We start from the raw sequence: 20,054 nt of genomic DNA on the forward strand, positions 1-20,054 counted from the left end.
CCCCCCCCACTTCCCAAGGGCCCAAGGTGACATCTAACCAACAGAAATATATTTTTGTCTTAAAATGTAGGAGGTCTAAAAATGAATGGTCCGTTTTTTGTGCTTTTCCAGTGATGAACTGTGAAATTCCGATTGCCCTGTTCAGCTGTGTTACTGAAACTATGAATTTTTAATACCTTTTTCTGATTTTGCAATGAAAGTGATTGATTCTAATGATGAGAACAATGCACTAACACATAGGATAATATCAATGGCTTTATTTCAGCAGTGTGGTTGTAAGAGTCAAAGCCTTGAAGTTACAAGGGAAGGTCAGTGTCAGTGGGGGTCTCTGACCTTGGTGGTAAGACCAGCTGCAGAGGGGAAGAATCTATTCTTGTATCGTGAGGTTTTGGTCCTGATCGACCGCAGCCTTCTGCCAGAGGGGAGTGACTCAAACAGACTGTATCCGGGGTGGGAGGGGCCAAGTCTGTCGGTCTGTTGGCGGGTCGACCACTCTGTACACACATTCAGGGTCCCCAGAGGATGAATCCTAAATGACTTTGGTAACCCCCCCGATTTTTCCCTCCAGTGCCACCATGAGGCTGAGATTTCAGCTTCTGAATGAAATATCTCGAACAAACTGAGGCATGAAATTTGGTACAGAAAATAATGAACTGCAATAACGAGTTCTTTATTTTTCTTCTTGCACCATTTATCCAATGGTCATTTTCCATTAACCCCACCTCTACTTTGTTTATTAGCAGATGTTAGCATCTCATCTATCTGCAGCAAGCACCTCTAAACCAAACCTATAACTAATGCAGCCTTTAATGCTAAACACGGTATGTGCCCTTCAGTGTTCTCCTCTCCGACCCCTTGACGCCCATCATCTCTGTAGGCCCCGTAGAGCCTCGGCTCCTTGCTCCAGCCGGCGGCTCCTTCCACCTCGGCAAACTGACAACGTGCCCTTGAATGGGCCACCTCCTTATTATCCACTGCCCCGCCGGATAACCTCCTCTCTTTACCCCCCTGGCTTTACAACTGTGCTGCCATCTGTCTGTGGCCCCACTGCCTCGGGGACACGGCCACAATCAGGGCAACGCGGCAAACAACTTGCGTAGAGAGAGCTGAAGCAGTGCAAGAAGAAAAGTCCATGAAGTAAAGGCTGAGTTTAAGAATGGAAGTGGTCAGCGAGGGAGTGTTTATATCAGAGGAAAGGGAGGATAATGGACACTTCCACAAAATGATTCTATTGAAAGAATATGATTAAATTCTCCTGAAAAGAGCAGCGTCCACTCAACACAGATATTAATACTATTTGAAAGCCTTGTCTCAAAAAGCTCTCTTTCTGGGACATATTTATTTTTCATTCAACAATATACTTCATTTGCGGGGCAGGGTAGTCATTTCTCAAATGGAAGCCTAATCTACAGTACAACATTCCCATTTCACAATCTACGCTGAATGAAACAAGTCACATTGAGGGAAAAACACACATTGTATAACCTACTGAGTGGTCCATTAGCTCTAATAAATAAGGCCTGGCAGTGACGAACTGAAAGTAGCTGTGTTCCTGAGGTACATGTGGATGACTCATGTGCACGTGGATGTTGTGTAGTGTAATTTTTTTTTATAACAAAACTAATTTCTGAGAAGACCAGATCTCATGGTGTAAGGCTACATGAGTCTGCAAAGGTCAAGCCTCCAGCTCATCATTGTGATTATAGCCCAAGTGTGAAACTCCAGCATGTTCCCTACTGGCATCGAGAGAGTGAAATGATGTCAGTGAGGCCAGCAGCCAATAGGAAGTGCCTGAGGCCCTTGTTTGTTACCATATGTTGGTGTTGAGAATACGATCTGGTGGATTGCTTCACGTGTACGAGCCTTCGCTGCAGCCGGAACAAGGAGGACCACAAATCTAGTTCATTCCCAGTTTACGACGACGGCTGTTTCTTAATTAGTTTCCCAATAGCTAAATTTCATTTTCATGAAATCCGCCGGACGCAGAGATTTAGAGTCAAGTACAAGCTTATTAGGTTTTGGTGGAGATAGAGAGGAGATAGCTAGAAGGGTTTTTCATGACTGTTTTGACAGAAATGATGACAAAATGATGATCAATTATTATCAAGTGCATAGTCCATATGGGTGACATAATACTACTAAAGTCAAGATCAGATCACTACTAATTAGATTACCCCTTCACCAGGGTTATGTGGGTTCAACTTGTATATGACACGTGTTGAACGGACAGTCTAAAAAACGGTGTGATGATGCTTTCAAGTGTTTTTTGAGCTTGAATCATACCAGGGACTAGTAGTAAGAAAGTCTCATCCTCCTTTCCAGTTGCCCATTGTTATTTTTTAATCTGTCCCTGAACAGTCTGCCCACTGCTATATCAGTGCAATACCTCTTTATATTTTCTTAAGAACCAAATTTCTTCACATACCCAAAAACATCAGCACTCATTATGTTTTGAAAGCTCCTGAAGTCTTCATTATTCTATCTTTAACATTGTCAGCTGTGGCCATATTCATGACTAAAATAAGCAAGGACGATAAGGAGTTTGTTAAAACACACAAAAAAGATTAAAAGCCGATACAATTTACAATCTATGTAGAGTTTAACAGTCAAAAGCGCAGCTGATCTGCTTCCAAGGGTCTGCGTAAATGCAGTTTGATCTGATTTGACTGACAGCAAAAGCAAACCGACAACGACAGTCACCTCAGTTTGACTTAAATACAGCTAACCAGCGACTGGTGCACACGAGTAGATGACATCACCTTCTGCCAGCTGAGCCTCACATGAATAAAAACACAAATATCGAATCTAATGTGAAACTGTTTAGAAAAAATGTGTCAATTGCATTGCCTCTGTATTTCGACCCCCAAAAAAGAGCAGGCTCTCTTGGACCGACTGTGAAACCCTCACTGCAGCCATCACGTCCACCCAGTGGGCCAAAGTGTCCCTACTCAGAGTGCTTTTCATGTCACCTACACAATAGATCCAGCCTCCGCTAATGTCACTCCAACCTGCTCCCCCACAACAACAGCCACCGTTATCAGAGGAAGAGATAGACCCCAACTGTGTCCAGGAAGACTTCCAGTCGATAGTTAATCTTTGCGCTACGTTCCCGCTGTAAAAAATATATATTATTCCATTGAAAAGCTCCCTCCAATCAGGTAATGGAAGTGTTGGTTCAGCCTTCATATGTTCGGCTGTTCCCGATGCCCATCACATTAATCTAGCAAACCGCAAGATTCATATTGACTCATTCTGCTCCTTTTTTTATTTTCAAAAGTGCTGCTTGCAATGGATCCGCCTCTGGACAGAGATGGAGGGTTTTTTTTATTATAAAATCCCACTTTTAGACAGCGCTGACTAAAAAGTGGCAGGCGGCCTCATGTTTCCAGAGACTTTCTCAGGAACAAAAAGGTCACAGCTTACAACAATTCACCCCGAAACCCTCCTCAGTCGTGTTTAATGGCTTGAGATATGAGCTAACGCGAATGCAGGCAGTCACTCTCGGGGCTTTATGCACAGGTGAGTTAGCCGCGGGGCGTGGGTGTTTTCAGTCAACACGTCTATAGTTTATAGTTACAGACTCCGGCATCAGAGTCAGGTGGGTGAGCAATGGTGTGTAAATTACTCCTGTTATTTCCACTGATTTACGTCAAAGCCTGAGAGAGAGAGAGAGAGAGAGAGAGAGAGAGAGAGGCAGAGCATGTGAGACGAATACTCGCTGCACCCCTAATGTGTGTGAGCTCTTTTAGTCTGCACTTGATACAGAAACTGGTATGGCTCGGTTCCACTGGGCTCCCATCACTCTGCAGGGAGGCGGGCCTGCGGTGGTCTCCAGGCAGGAGAGAGAGCGGGATGTTTGCGCGGAGGAACGGTACAGATCAGCGCCGTTAGCACCGTAATCTGCAAACAAGCTCCCACAGCAAGGACGCCACTCACGTTTGGATTCCCTCAAGTGGTGCATGCAGAGGAAGCGGTACGGGTTTCCGTACCGTAGAGGAGTGTGCAAAGGAAGCTGCTACTCCTCAAGGAAAGCACAAAATTGAGTTAAAAATAGCATGACATTTTTCAGCATTGCTATTGCCCGAAAGCGGCATTTCTCCCTCCCTGCTTGGACCTGAAATAGATGGCGCGGGGCCAGGAGGTGCAGTGGCCAACAGCTCATTTTGTGACGCCAGACTGTGCAGACACGAGTCAGCGCACTAAGTGTCCACTAACCGCGCTCGTCACAGATATATGGATATACTTAAACAGGCCGGACGTTACATGCATGGTCGTAATTTTCTTCATACCATGTCATAACCATGTCATGCGGCCATCTCACGCGTATCATGGAAGACACACTGAGGACACGGGGTCAAACAAGTACACTGCCCGCTGTGTGTGTGTGTGTGTGTGTGTGTGTGTGTGTGTGTGTGTATATATGCGTGATGATATTACGACAGTCATGAGCTGCTAACCTATGACCTTAGGAACTTGGTATGTTTCCCTGTTAATTAAATGAACAGAAAAAAAACATTTTGCTGTTTTGGAAAATCTGTTGTTTGATTAGAGAAAGGAATGAGTCACTTGCACAGTGAAGTCTGGTGACGTGAGAGCTGTCTGCGACTGATGGCAGACGGGCAAAGTGTCTGGGAAAGATTTTGCCCAGTTACTGAAACACATGCATTTGTGTGACTACACAAGCTGCAGTTGCGCTGATGCTGCCACGCTGGGAAAAGAAAAAAAGAAAAAGAGGTGATCTGGTAGTCGAACATGCAGGTTTGGGCCACACGATGACTCAGTGTTGATGAAGAAGTTGCCAGAGGGCCACTCGCTCATCAATCATGGTCACAAACTCGGTGCTACAGGCTTGGCCACAGTTCCAATAGCAGGTGTAATGGGATTGGAAGGGAACTCTTGGCTTACATGGATGTATGGGATAATTAAATTAAATTGAATTGGAGCCTGCATCCGCATAATGTGCTTTAATCATTAACATGTCATCGGTGCAAAAAATAAAAAATAAAAAGGATATGTTAAAAAAAAAGCGCCCTGGCGTCTTTCCCAGCAGATCAGGAGCCTGGTTCATTTCGAGACTCATCAGCACACAGAACGCAGCTCTGCTCCGTTCAGCAGCCTGCTGCAACGCAGAGGCTGGTGCTGTCCGTGGTGCTGACACTCACTCCGCTGTCACACAACTCAGACCCAAGTCCACAGTCACTCTCCATTCCAGTCCATTCTATGCCAGATAGTCTTCGCACGCAGTCCAGCAACACAATATAAAGCTTTGATTCATTTCCCCTTTTATGACGGTTTCCTTCTACCACAGTTATCGGATCTGGGCATGCATTTAATTTACCTTCTCCTGAGGGGCCCTGACGGAGATGTTCAATAAAGCTGTGGTGTAAGTGCCTATCAAGCAGTCACTCCATGGAAGGCCTCACACCACTCTGCTCTCAGAGTCTGTCAGTCGGCTATAACATCAACATCTTCACCCGCCTCAGGTTCCCTTGTCTGTCTTTCTCACTCACACCACCCCCTAAGTTTCTATGTCCCAGACAGGTGCATTTATCTGTTTTGGGGCCTGGGACTGCCCTCGGCACTCCTCATCCGTCCCTGATTGGATCTGGCAGCTTTGTGAAGACAGAGGGGACACTGCGGCTACAGAACGGTGTGAGGATGCAATGCATCAATGTGTGAGGGACAAAAAGAGTGAGACAGTGAGGGTGACACCGGGAGTGCTGCTGTGGATGTTACAAACTCATTGACCCTGGAAGGGGCGGGAGCAAGAAGATGAATGTGACGTTCTTTTAAACTCACAGGATGTTTTTGTTTTGTTTTATACAGCGATGAGAGACGTGAATATGAAAAGAGTGGCATGCGACAACAAACCCATAGAATTAGCATCATGTTCACTACTTCACAATCATGTTATAAAAGTGAGATTGTGTAGAAATCAGGCGAAACAAAAACCTTACTGAGGCTATGAGCAAGGAGGGGGAATAGATAAAAGGAGGATTATAAGGTATTCTTGATTTAACACTCAGTTTAAGGTCTACATAGGATCCCTGGAAAACCGGACAGATACTTGAGCTCAGGCGGAGGCTTTCCAAATCAGACCCACACAGCCGCTGCCTCTTTGTTAATGGCCTCCTATAGACAATCCATCATCTCGACGAAGCCAGTTAGCAATTAGGACAACTTCTTGGCTTTCTTTCAGCGACGGCCCGCTGCCTCCTCGTCTCTTTCTCTCCCTTCTCACTGTTTCCCACTCTTCCATCTCCTCCGCCTCACTGATTCAGTCTCCTGACCTTTTCTTCTCCTTGCTCCTCTAAAATGTGTCTGTGCCGCTCCGCAGACATGATGCCCAGAGGAGTTTCCTCTCTCAGCTCTTTACCCTTCACACCATTGTGCATGCAACGTCCTGATCTCCATTTAACCTCAGCCTCCGAAGGGCTAAATAGGTCCATATCATGCTGCCTTTATGCTGGGATCTCTGACAGGTGTTTGGGGGCTGCTCGGGGTCTTCGTTCACCGCTCTCCGAGAGCTGTCTGTTTAGCTGCCTGACAGTCTGGATCTTTCATATTCTGTCTGTGATTTTGTGATTTTTTTTTTTTGGCCCACGTCTTCACAGAACTGCCACTTTTGCTGCAGATCCATGCACACATGGATACACACGCAGGTGTGCGCATGCAAACGACAGCTGCCGCAAAACAAATGGCTCCGACACTGTCCAATTCCTAAAATCTGCCCCCGCATCCACGGGGGAGCATGCAGGCATGATGTGGGGCTTTTGTTGTTGTCATCATTTTTTGTGCTCCATTTTTTTACGGTCGTTTTTATGTTAAGACTAACATGCTTAAGTTAAACAAATATTATCTGATGATTTAGTGGGGTTTATCATATTACTGTGCAATAATTAATACCTCCCAATATCAAGATTTCTTCATGTGGACACATATATACACACATACACACCATGGGCAGCGCTGTCACAATTAGTTGACTAACAGAAAATAAACGTGGAACAATTTTGATCATCCATTAACGATTTCAATAATTCATTTAGCATAAATGATAAATATGCACTGTCAAAGTGATGAACTTCCTTGATTGTCCAAGTAATTCAATAACAGGATTAGACAAGAACAGACATTTTGACTGGTTGTTCAACAGTTTAAAGGAGTTCTACTTGGCGAAGAGGACGCCACGCTTCACCAGATGATCCCACACAATGTCCGACTTGCCGCCATCGAAATCTCCCATTAGGTGATTGTGTCAGTTTGGTTGAGACCTGGTGACGGTGAAGACCACATCCTTTTTACACTGTTCAGTCCGTTCAGTGGAAGTGGAAGCTTCTGCCTCACTGTTTTTCATCTCATTCATTCATGTACCCGTGAATTTCAGCCACTTTTATAAATGACTATTATGATATCAAATAATACATACTTTTATGGAGCATTTTCTATTCATGTCACCCACGCGTACCACGTGCAGTATAAATGACTGAATGAGTCATTGCCAATGGACAATGGACTGCCAGCTATGTATCACTATCTCAAAGTGTCATTGTCACTCCTTTTGGAAGATTTGCTTCCCACAATCCCAACCACATCCATGAATAATGAGCAACAGCAGAAAGAGCCATGATGCTAAGAGCAGATGTTTTTGTGTCAGGCCACAGGGAAGCTGCTCTCAGACCCTCGATGGCTGGGCATTTCATCTCGGCCTCCGTTGGCACCTCTGTGCATCGTGGAGGGGAGAAATGAATATCTCCCCAGTGGCCACTGCTAACAGGTGGCCACGACTGACTCACAGTCCCTTAAGGATGACCATGACGAATAAGTCGTGACTCTGGCGTGGATTACAGCTACGCTCCTGCAAACAGGAAGTAAGGACTTAGTTGGGCTGAGTTGGATGTGGGTGCGGTTGGTCTCTTCTGAGGAGCGAATCAAGCCGCTGTACACCAGCGCTGTCCATCATGACAATGTGATCCTGTTTGTGTGCATGTGTCTTGAGGTGCTTTTGTGTTTTATTGTGTCCTCCCAGATGACAGTTTGAAAAAAGATTAAAACAAAAAACAAAAAAAAAACACGAAAGCAGGAGATGGGAAATTCAGTGTGAGGAGCGGGAGCAGGCAATTCTTGATTTTTTGATTATCGAATAACCTGCTGTTATTATTTTTCTTAGAAAGTAGATATGTTTTATAAATAAATGCCCATCGCAAAGCCAAAGGTAATGTTTTAATGTCTAGTTTCCGTCAATCCAACAGTCCAGAGCCTAAAGATACTCAGTTTACAGTGAAACAAAATAGCAAAGCAGCAAATTCTGGCATTGAAGAAGCTAATTTTGAGAATTGATCAACTCTCAAAACAGTCGTCAGTTAATGTTCGACTAAACAGTTTATCAACAAATTGTTTCAACACTTATGTGAGTATGTTTAATTCACAATACAACCTAACCATGCTATTGCCTACACATTACGGAGCCACACGAAATATTAGAATCTGTAGTTGTCCGGCGATACCAATCCAACTTCAAATGCACCTCAGTTTGTAAAGATTGTCAGGACAGAAAGAACGTCATCCGAACAGAAACAACTGTTATTGCATATGCAAGATCACTTCAAATCCCCCTTATACACTTCAGCGTTTACGTTATTTGACTGTGTCGAGGCGTATCTTTGCTCGTTAATACTGACGAGTGATGGTGAGATATTTACAGACTGGAACTGCACGAGACGACTTCCTATCCTGGTGCCCGATTCTCCGTTCTTCACACTTTTCTCTTTTAGGCGGGAAAATCTTCTCACTTTTGCACAGAACAAGGACGTGATAGAAAACAAGAATGTCCAGTTTCATTTGAATAACTGATGTTTGCATAATAGTGCACATTTGTATTATTGTGCTTCAGCTACGAATCCAAAGGTTAAAACTGACTATTAAATCTGTTGCTCTTACATAAGGAATTTCTGTGGCACCACTACCATTTTGTGTACATTGTCACTACTTCATCTTAAACAAAGCCTTGTTAAATGGGGAGCATGTTATATAAGCCCGGCTGACTCAGAATATCCCATATTTACACGTCAAGGCTGCCCAAGACGCCGCTGCGGTTCTGGGTGAGTCATCGTCACGGCCCGATATCAGCTTTCACAGGGTTTGATAGATCCCCATGTTCATTTTGGGTATGGGGGCTCACTTACGCCCTGCAATCCTCAGAGATTCTTCTGATGAGAGGATTATCCAGGTATCAGTTGCAGCGGAGGATGAGACCTAAAAGCTAACTCAGTAGGTGCCGGTGGTTAGATTCCGTTCTGTAACTGGACAAAGTAGATCCGACTGTTCAGGGGTTTTAGTCGCCCTGAGCAAAAGGGCCTGATTCCTGCGAGCTGTGTGCTTTCATCCCCCTGCTCTCTGTCTCCCCAAGAGGGAGGGTGAGTGAATGTATTCATGAATTATTACAGACAGAAGAGAACTTCTTCATTTGAAACCTGCAGTATAGTGCTGAAATTATATAGCTGATCAATGCAATAGTTGGTCAACGAAGGTCTATTTACAACAACTTTGATCATTACTTTTCTTCAGTTTGTTATTTAGCAGGACATAATGCCAAAGAATTGGGAGTTCCCACTTCTCATAGTGGAGAATTATGCTGCTTTTTCCTCTTTTACATTTTAGAGTTTTGGACTGTTGCTCAGACAAAACAAACAATCTGAAGACACCCACAATGGCTCTGGTAAATTGTGGTGTGCACTTTTTTTTTGTGACATTTTATGCACTAAAATCAAGGGTCAATTAATGATAGAAACAATATTCAATCTACACCACATTTAAAGTGAATTAGTACTAATGGCACTTATCTTTCCAAACATCCTGCCTACATCTTCATCACCGCTGCTGCTCTAGCTGCGTCTGCCTTCCCATAGGACAGAAGAATTGCTTTATGCAATGAAGCCGCAGGGACAACCCTGCTTGGACCTGCTTCCTGTCCGCAAAAGCTTCAAGGTGTCCTCTCCACACCATTACCTCGGTCGACATTCTGCAATGACTAAGTGGAAGTTTGAGTGAAAGTGACAATTTTATTTGTGGGAGAATCTAAAGGGGCCCTCGTCTGAACAAACTGACTAAACAAGTTCTTTATACCGCTGCACCTGTTACCAGCGTATGTTCCTAAACAGCTTTAATATATACCTGTAAATCAGCAGCTGGAGCTGGACGTCTCCATTCAGTTTCCACGAGACAGACTCTCAGGGTGGAAAAAGTTACAGCCACAACAAGATGAAAACAATAACCATGAACACTTTGAAATGTTATCGTTCGCTCTTAATAAAATCATTGGATTGTTGGATTGAGACTTGTCCGTCTCTGAGAGTCCTGGGGCTTGTGCTGTATTAAATACCGCACATTCAAGAAGAAACAACAAAACAACATTGCTCTGATTCTCTGATGATGGTCAACTGTCTCTATTCAGTGTCCTCCCCAGCATTGAGCAAGTGGATGAATACAGTGTCAGCCTCTGCAGCTGCAAGAGCCACTGTGTTGGGGGGGGGGGGGGGGGGGGGGGAAGGCAGCCTTTGCCAAAGTAATCCTTTGGCAAAGGCTGGTGTCCCAGACGCTGGCGCAGTGATGATCCTCACAGGGCGGGGGTGGGGTTGGGTGGAGGGGTGGGTGATGTTGTGTACTTTGGGTCACCAGACACTGACATTGTCCATGCAGTGACAACTGTATTTACTGTGTCTGTCATTTGCACTGTGTATTCACAGTAACGCAGTTGTGCAGGCTGATGTCCGCATGGTGCCCTGTTAGCTCTAGCTCTCATCACCAGCGTGGCTGACCTGCCGAGCTGCTGTGTTGTTTGTTCAGGTGTGTCAAGGACCCAGTGCGACATTATCACATCCACCCATGTGTGAATTCAATTGCCCATGTAGGAGGCTTGAATTCAGCACGGCCCCATCGCTGTAGAAACTCTGCTGTGGGATGTGATGAGGATGGACAGGTGTGATTTCAGAGATTTGTTTAAAAAATAAAAGATAAATTCAAAAGGCGAGATTCATTATAGGGAACAGTTGAAAGGTGAATGACACTTCCTTTTTTCTGAATCATTCAGTCAAGCATTCTCCATGTGCGTAAAACTCACCACGTGTGGGCGTGAGCAATGACTCCTTCCAGGCCCACACATTATGACCATAAATAGTCGCACTTATGTAAAAAAAAATAAAAAATAAAGCCATTTACTTGCGCTGAAGGCACAGTACATGGGTAAATTAAGAGTGAGGATACATTACAGCAAATACAACAAGGGCCACATGACAAGTCTGTTGGTTGGAGTTCATTGGAGAAGCGCTGAGCATGACTGCTCCCTAGTGCTCTCCTCTCATTAATGAACGATCAATTCATTATTCCATATGCATGCAGAGGAATAACGGAGCAGAGAGACAGATACACACATGAGCCTCATGTTAGAAAGAACACCTGCAGGATCTATGAACTGGTGAATCGATTTTCTTGCATGTGCATGGTTGTGCTGAATTGGGGGTGGTGGTGGTGTCCACCTATAGCCATCGCGTGGAAGGCCGGTCATTGATCGCAACACAGTGATCAGCACAGTGTGTGTGTGTGTGTGTGTGTGTGTGTGTGTGTGTGTGTGTTGGTGAGGGGGCTATCAGAGCTGTCAACACGCAGGGACCAGGCTTTATACAAGGAGATGTGCATGTGCCTTTTTTTTTTTTTTTTAAATGCAACACGCCAAAACGTGGCCATGTGTCTGCTGAGTAACGAGAAGAATGGAGGGGCTCACACATAAGACAACAACTGCGTTCAAATTGGCATCATGGACCACACACGCATGTGGGATACTGAGGTGCTGAGCGGGCTGCATCGTGCAGGAGGCAGCAGACAGTCTGCACTGTACTAAATGTTGTGCACTGAACATCACATGAAACAGTCCGCACGCCGATTCCCAAATACTTGCAGCCATAACAACCCAATGGGCTACAGGCGTCTGTAGCCTGTTACGCACAAATCTGGAAACGGGGCATGCGGCTATTCATATGGCACATTCCATTTTTGTCAATTTTGCAGCCCCCACGATTCAGTTACATTCTGTATTTTTACGTCCAAGGTGGGAAAGCATGTGCCCCAATTGTCCCACGGTGCTCCGCTATTCCACCGGGAGAGGCGAGGAGGATGCCTCCTGCATGGGAAACGGCTGCATCGCCGAATGAAACGGCAAAACACGATAAAACACTCAAATGTCTCAGATGTGGCAAAATACAGATCCAGGCGGCGACGACGCGCCTCCGTCTGTCTGTCTTACCTGTGCCGTGAGTCAGGTCGACGTCCGGTTCGGTGAGTATGTTCGGGTCACTTTGAGATCTGCCTCGGTGCAGACAGCCGTCTAGTCCGTCCGATGTAGCCATGGGGAGACGGCGCAGGAATCCCGAATGAAATATTGAAAACCCCGACCAGAGGCGGGCAAGGTCAGGGGGAAAAGCAGCGAGCTAGTGCAGATTTAATTTGCTCTGACAACAGCCGCTTTGAGCATCTACCAGGGAGCCATGGCTGAGCAGAAATTTCGCGCGCGCGTGTGAGTGTGTGTGTGAGCGCGCGCGCGAGAGAGATGTGGGGATGTGGGAGGGGTGATATGCCCCCTATGATGCCCGTCCCCGTCCAGCAACACGACCAGAGATATTCTAACACGTCAACTAACATGCTGCACACACTGACACGTTTATGATGTTAATATTCAATCTTAATGTGTTTTTAAGCTGTTTTTTCCCCAGCACCATGTTTCCACCAGAATGTCTCGGTGACATGCTCCTGGTATCCTACTGAAAGCTTTATTGTGGGTTTGAGCAACAACGAGGTAACGTGTCGGGCCAACAACAATGAATTGATCAAGCATTTACAGAATTTATGATTAATCGGTTAAATCATATATATGAACGCAGATATGCTGTGCGTTAACTTAATGCTGTATGATGTTATGCATTATATGTTCTTTCTACTATCATACAGACTTATTTCGCGCAACACACCGCAGGTTTACAGTTAAATAACACAAAGAATGAATGAAAACCCCAAATCCCCCAAAACCAAGGAGTGCATTTAAAGCATCGCTGGGTCTCGCACGCTTCCGCTTTCACATTAAAGTGACTTTAAAATGGATGAGAGTATGATTATTTCACGATGATCACATAAACCGTAACAGGAATCCTTCATGTAATTCCTCGTGGTGAACGATTTTAGAAAATGAGAGTATTCTGCGCAAAACAAAGCAGGTTCACGGTTCATGTCAGTGCCACAGGACATATGGAAGCCTCCCATTGGTCGGTCCAACCTGTGACGCGCTAACGCGGAAGTGCTCCACCACTGCGAGAGGAGAAGATGGCAGCTCGCAGGCGCCTCGTCTCGGCTCTGCTGGTGTTTCTCTGCGCTTCGTCGGTGTTTAGCGGCGCCGAGAGTCAAGAAGCGACGCTGACGGGCGGCCACCGCGCCGCCGCGGTCGACGACCCTCCAACGGACACCGAGAGAGCGGAACAAGCTGCCGAGCAGCCCGCGGTGGAGGAGAGGCGGTGGGAAGCGACCGAGGTGGAAGAGGCGACTCCGGATGAAGCTGCGGGCGAGAAGCAGGACACCTCGGCCCCCGGGACCGCGGCCCCCTCCTCCGCACCTCAACCCAAGGATGACTTTCAGGAGGAGCTGGTCGTCAGACCGCTGCACTCGGGAGATATTTATGCCAGCTTCCAGTTCCGCACCCTGTGGGAAACTGACTTCACCAGAGAAAACAAAGGTAAGCTAGGTGCTAGCAGCGACAGCAACACACGCTGCGGTAGAACAACTGTTGGGTTGCCAGGTTGTGGAAAGTCTTTTAGTATGACACATTTTAGCTCTGAAGTTCATTAAGGACACAACACACTGTTTTGACCGCTGATCTTTGTTGACATCATAACATCATTTGATAACATGAATAACTGCAGGTGAAAGGCTATCATTTGCTAATGGCTTTAAGAAACCTATGCCTTTAATGTATGTCATATAAACATTTATAACTACATATCTGATATTTTATCAGGGAAGATGAGAGAACCCAAGTCTCTAGTCTTCTACTAACAGTTTATTCAACCACATAACTGAACTTATTCCCTTAGGAACTTCATTTGCGTAAAAGCACAGGTGCATATCGTACACATATCACCACAGCACACAATATCCAGAGAGCAAAAATTCATATAGACAATGATTTTTTAACCCGAAACTGTGTGATCTTATCTCTATTCCACAGTCTCCCACTACCGGTTGTTCCCCAAGTCCCTGGGTCAGGTCATCTCCAAGTTCTCAGTGCGAGAGCTGCACATCTCCTTCACTCAGGGCTACTGGAGGACCATGCAGTGGGGGCAGCCCTTCCTGCCGTCCCCTCCCGGTGCCGAACTCTGGGTCTGGTTCCAGGACTCTGTGACGGAGTGAGTACAGACCTGAGGTTGTGGTGGGAAATGGTGGGGAAAAGTTACTGACCCGCGTTTGATATTCTGTCATCACCCCGGTGAAGTTGTTGGACTTATGCCAGACCCAAGAGTGTCAGTATATGAGGTAGCTGGTAACGGGGGCTTGGTGGTCCCACGGAAAAATCAATGCCTTTCTAGACTCAACAACTTTGAATTGTAGAGTCAGATCTACTAATGTTTGACATGAGGCTCATTAGAAAACAAAAAAGCCCCCAAAAAACAAGTTTTATTTTGTGTATGAGACCTTCCTGTTATGTGAGACATGCTGCATTGTTCATAAACTGGTTGACTGCTAATTTCTATATGCTCGTGATGCTACGTCAACCAAAACAAAGCTGCCTTGGGCTCTTTAACTCAATAATGAGAACTGTGAAATCTAGGAAAGGATGGGCACACCAAGAAGTAAATAACAATGAGAATCCAAGGGTGAATTCCTTGAAAAACAACAATAACAACCACACAAAGTTATATCTGGCTGTTAAATCAAGCTCTTTTATCAACTTGCACTTATTCTCCAAATAATCCTAATAATCACTATCTAGAGAACAAGTCACAGCTTGTGTTGAATTGTAATCATCATGTTTTTCAGCAGTGAAATAGGGAGAGATTTTAAATATATTCATCTATCATAAAAAAATCTAATTAAAAACATGATCTCACAGGAACTCAAAGTGAAGATGCAGCGAAGATGTAGATTTATATTTAAGATGAAAACTTATAATAAAACTTATTAGCACAAAAACTGAGATCTGATTACGACTTTAATTTTCATGTACAGTCTTTGGAAAGTGACAATTGGCAGTTTGAAAACATTCATGAGCCTCTTTGTTTTAATTTTAAGCAAAAGAAAAAGCTGACCGAGCGTTATTTCTGTTCTCAGTGTAAATTACATAATATTCATTGTTGACACGAGTGACCAATTCCTGAATAAAAACTCCCAGAAAAAAACATTTTTGTAGTACAGTTTCATTTTGCTGCAGTCGGTTCAGTCTTTTCAAAATCGCCATAACATTTTTTTCTGCCTTTCTTAGTGTGGACGGCACCTGGAAAGAGCTGACCAATGTTTTGTCGGGGATTTTCTGTGCTTCACTCAACTTCATTGACTCCACCAACACCGTTCAGCCCAGTGCTTCCTTCAAACCACTGGGAATAGGAAACGGTACAGTGACGCTCCTTCAATCTCCATTTGCATTTTCAAATTCCTACTTGTGATGAACCTGTCTCAAGCTAATGTGGTGTCATCAGCCGTCTTGAATTCTTACAGCACGGAGGTGGTACAGTGACTGTCCAGGGTTGCATTTGTCATGTAGACTGATTTTTTTGTGACTTTTATGTGTGTTCAAGTAGAAGCGACCGACCATCGCTTCCTCCGCTATGCCACCCTCCCACGAGAGATTGTTTGCACAGAGAACCTGACACCCTGGAAGAAACTATTGCCATGTGGATCCAAGGTGAGTGTCTATGTGTGTGTGTCAAGTAGTCATGAACAGCACAGCAGAATTGTGAATGTCAGTATGATGCACGCACTGACATCTCAGAAGCTCAAATGTCACTGCAGCTAACAGAGTGTCTTTATTGCACTTGCAGGCTGGTCTCGCTGTCCTGTTGAAGTCCGAGAAACTCTTCCACAGCAGTTTTCATTCCCAGGCAGTGCACATCAGACCTGTGTGTGAGGACCGGCAGTGCAAGACCACATCCTGGGAGCTCCGACAGACGCTGAACGTGGTCTTTGACCTTTACACCTCTGGACAGGGCAAGCGAGGTGAGGAAAAAAAAAAAAGCACATTCACTCTGCATTCATCCCACATTAATGTTTAGGGCTTAAGAGTTAAGTTATGTTTCCTACACTAGTCAGAGGAAAGAGCCAGATAACAGATTCCCTGCCTGAGTTGATTCTAGCTGTTTGTTCCGTCAGAGTGGTCTCTGTTCAAGATGTTCTCTCGGACCCTGACAGAAGCTTGTCCACTGGCCTCCTCCAGTAAAATCTATATCGACGTCACAGACAACCCTCAGGTTTGATCTCCTCACAATACATCCATTTTAAATGAGTAGTTGTTTTCTTTAGCGCAACTTTATCTTATTTATTTTAAACCAAACTGTCCAAGATGTTTCAATGTGGGAATATTCAAGATTATTTAAAACAGATGTAGCAGATTATAATTAGAATCTTTTCTACAAATGATCATGTGCGACCGAAATACGATGTCACATTGCAGGGGGAGCAGTTTGAACTGAGCCCGGCCACAGCCCTGCTGAGCCAGGCAGTGGTGCTGGGGGACAGACGCACCTTCTCCGTCTACGATCTGACCCAGCAAATCACCTTCGGCAGCGTGCGCTCCCTAAACCTGCTTATCCGCTGGAAATCCACTGAGGGTGAGTGACGACGTAGATTTTATAATGTCCCGGTTCATTTGTCAATCTTTAGGGATAAAACAGTTTATTTACAGACGATTTTTTTAACAAAGTCAAGAAGAGAAAGAGAGCGGAGTCCTGTTATGCAAATGAAACACAGTCACGCCTCATATCAGCATCGTTGGATTGTCATGTTTCTAGTCTCTGCTGTGATGTCTCCCACATGGACCACTATTAAAGTACCCCCGTCTCCACCCACGGTCTCCACATTAGGTGACATGCTGCGTCCGCTGCTCCACGCTGAGCGCTACGTGGCCGGTTACGGGCTGCAGACGGGAGAGATTCACACGCTGATGTACAACAACCACCCGTACAGGTCTTTTCCTGTGCTGCTGCTGGATTCAGTTCCCTGGTACCTTCGTCTCTACATACACACGCTCACCGTCACCAGCAAGGGAAAGGACAACAAGCCCAGTGAGTCACTTTAGGAGAAAGAAAAAGGCTCAAGAAATGACATAATGTGACATCTCTGTGAAATTGTTCATTAATTATTTTATATTAAGTTTTATTTTCCCCCCAAATCTTGTTAAAATTGGCATCAGGAGAAATGTCTTTTCAAACATCTCCCATGCACAATCAAGTTAATTTCCATTACCTTTACCTTAAGTAACTCTTTTTTAATTTGTCTAACTGGTTGGCTAAGTTTCTAAGACCCTCTAAGTCTGTGTTTGCATGCGATGTACACAACAGGAATCAGTTTCATGTGATTCCATGGAAATGCCTCTTTTCACCACAAGGAGGAGAACACGAGTTACAATTTCTCTCATGAGAGCTGTAGAGTTTGCGTTGGAGGAGACAGCATTTTTTTCACTGCCTGCCTATTTTTATTGTTTGGGTTTTGTTCAAACATCATAAGTAATGCTAGTTTTGAATTATTTTCACACTATATCTATATATTCACAGTATGTTAAACTTCTGAAAGTTGCCAAGTATGGTGGATAAACACTAAAATGGTGCATCAGTTAAGTGGTTACATGTCGCTCTTGATCTGCCAGGCTACATCCACTACCAGCCATCCAAGGACCGCCTCAGGCCCCACCTGCTGGAGATGCTGGTCCAGCTTCCTCCCAACTCTGTCACTGAGGTCACCGTGCAGTTTGAGAGGGCTCTGCTCAAATGGACCGAATACACCCCTGATCCCAACCACGGCTTCTATGTCGGGTATGTGTGAAGTTTCTAAAATAGATGCACAATTTTCCATTGATGACATTTGAGGGGGCATTATTTTGTTGCATTCATCATCATGCGTTAAGATTTCCTTTTCTTTTTTCCCCTCACCGTCAAAATGACTGAAATCTGGTCTGTTCAACAGCTCTTCAGTAATCAGCTCTCTTGTACCGAGTATTGTCGCCATGGATACAAACAGCACTCTGAAACGCCCCCTTTTCAGCAGCTTGTAAGTATTGAGTTTCTTTTCCCAGCGTCAAAATGCCATTTGACGCTGCGTATCAATGTGTTGTTTTGAGTTCCTGTTAAAAATAATGTTTGCTTTGAAGAGCAAAATATCAGATTTCCCTTCTCCCTCCAGTTTTCCCTGTAAAGAGGAGTCCAGCTTCTTCGTGCGCATCTACACAGAACCTCTGCTGGTCAACCTGCCAACCCCAGACTTCAGCATGCCTTACAACGTCATCTGCCTGACCTGCACCGTGGTGGCCGTGGGCTACGGCTCCCTCTACAACCTACTGACCCGGAGCTTCCAGATTGAAGAGCCCAGCCCAGGACTGGCCAAGCGGATAGCCAACATCATCCGCAAGATGAGGGGCGTGCCGCCTCTCTGAGGCTGGACACAGATGCCAACTGGCTCTGCTTTCAGAGAGAAGCTCTGCTATTGGCGAAAACCACTGGTAAACATGTGATATTCAGGGAAAAACGGAGTCAAACACTGGTGTGAATGTTGACTGTATGAACGGTCAACTTCAGGTTTTGGGTTTTCTTTTTTTATGGAAGAGGATGAATGACTCTGAACACTAACACAGGCAGGATCATTTCCTAATGGCTAAAGACGAGAAATGTGGACATTTGTCTACTTGGAGCTTTGTTATTGTTTGACAAGTAGAAGGAACCAAAGCTGTGGAATCTGCAGCAGTGGGAACTGCATCGGTGTGTTTTTTTGTTTGATTGTTTTTGTTTTGTGAATGTCAGAAACCATGAAACCACACTCCACTACATCATAATTTATCCACACCGTCACTGCGGCATTTTATCAGTTTGGAAACTGAGATAAAGTTATGTTTCTACAATGATGAGGCTGCACTATTTAAACCTCTGAGTGGAGATAGATAAAGGACCCTCACCTTTGGTCTCATACTTTGTTCCTGACATGTTGATTCCCATCGTCCCGTCAGGAAAGATTAAATACAAAGATCTTTTGCAGTCAGACTGTAACATTTTTATCAAAGCTCAGGTATGACCGGTTTCCCCACGGCCAAGCTATGAAGGTAAATATGTTGCAAAATGCAAGCGCTTGCATTTTGCAACATATTTACCTTCATACAAGCAAACTAAACACAGCATGAAGGTTGCACTATGGGACATCCAGAAGTACAGTTTATCCTTTTTATGTAGAGTCCCTGTTGCGTGATTCTTTTCTGTTGACGTTTTAATGAGAAAACACCTGCACACAAAAAATACGGAAATTGTTTTGCTGAACAACCATGTGATTTGACTGGAACTCGGAATAGCCCTCTCACCAAACATTTATTTTGCACTCATTTTTGACTGCATGCTTGAATGTTATATGCAATTGTCTGCAGGTCATGAAAATGATTTGCCTTTAGTTTGCGACTTCCTCCCTCCTCAGCTTGATGCAGTTGAATTGTGTCTTACAGCAGACAAGCGAGTAATGCTCGTCTGCCTAAAAGTCTCTTCTGTTTTGCAATATGAATGTTTGACTTTACTAAGTGTGTTTGTATGTTCTTTTTTCGCCTTTCAGTAAACTGACAAACATTTTCTTTTTATGACATTTTATAAAAACCGCTAGCTGTGTATGAAGGTACACTGTTTCCAAACTGCACCGGAGCTGGAGCCACATTACTTCCCGCCGGGTGCCCACATTTTTTTTTGTGTAAACAAACTTGGCCCCACTTTCTGGCAGAGCCAGAGAGAACAAACACAGTCCTCTCTGTATTCGGCCGGTCAGCATTTCTCACCCCTGCA

At 44.8% G+C, this 20,054-nt stretch overlaps 2 protein-coding genes across 3 annotated transcripts in view; one reads left to right on the top strand and one right to left on the bottom strand.

Annotated features, from left to right (window-relative positions):
• The window catches only part of phactr3a (phosphatase and actin regulator 3a), a 27,706-nt gene extending 15,039 nt beyond the window's left edge, over nucleotides 1-12,667 (bottom strand). Inside the window, exon 1 of one of the 2 annotated variants that reach the window (XM_047331146.1) lies at nucleotides 12,299-12,667. In XM_047331146.1, coding sequence (XP_047187102.1) covers nucleotides 12,299-12,401 — 103 coding nt within the window. In that variant the 5' untranslated portion in view covers nucleotides 12,402-12,667. The remainder of the gene's footprint in view (nucleotides 1-12,298) is intronic. The other variant, XM_035645877.2, reaches the window with a different exon arrangement.
• Nucleotides 12,668-13,324: 657 nt separating this feature from the next.
• pigt (phosphatidylinositol glycan anchor biosynthesis, class T) lies at nucleotides 13,325-19,847 on the top strand. Its single transcript, XM_035645876.2, has 11 exons — nucleotides 13,325-13,774; nucleotides 14,267-14,444; nucleotides 15,518-15,645; nucleotides 15,834-15,937; nucleotides 16,074-16,248; nucleotides 16,402-16,499; nucleotides 16,703-16,859; nucleotides 17,112-17,312; nucleotides 17,894-18,059; nucleotides 18,211-18,294; nucleotides 18,427-19,847. The coding sequence occupies exons 1-11, from the start codon at nucleotides 13,369-13,371 to the stop codon at nucleotides 18,674-18,676; spliced, it is 1,947 nt and encodes a 648-aa protein (XP_035501769.2). The 5' UTR covers nucleotides 13,325-13,368; the 3' UTR covers nucleotides 18,677-19,847.
• Nucleotides 19,848-20,054: the final 207 nt, after the last annotated feature.

Source organism: Scophthalmus maximus, chromosome 3, assembly GCF_022379125.1.
Source record: "Scophthalmus maximus strain ysfricsl-2021 chromosome 3, ASM2237912v1, whole genome shotgun sequence".
In the NCBI taxonomy this organism is placed as follows: domain Eukaryota; kingdom Metazoa; phylum Chordata; class Actinopteri; order Pleuronectiformes; family Scophthalmidae; genus Scophthalmus; species Scophthalmus maximus.

Coding starts and splice junctions, on each gene's coding strand:
- pigt (XM_035645876.2), top strand. CDS start 13,369: ATGGCAGCTCGCAGGCGCCTCGTCTCGGCTCTGCTGGTGTTTCTCTGC. Junction 14,445..15,517: donor TTCCAGGACTCTGTGACGGA/GTGAGTACAGAC, acceptor TGCCTTTCTTAG/TGTGGACGGCACCTGGAAAG. Junction 18,295..18,426: donor CGCCCCCTTTTCAGCAGCTT/GTAAGTATTGAG, acceptor TTCTCCCTCCAG/TTTTCCCTGTAAAGAGGAGT.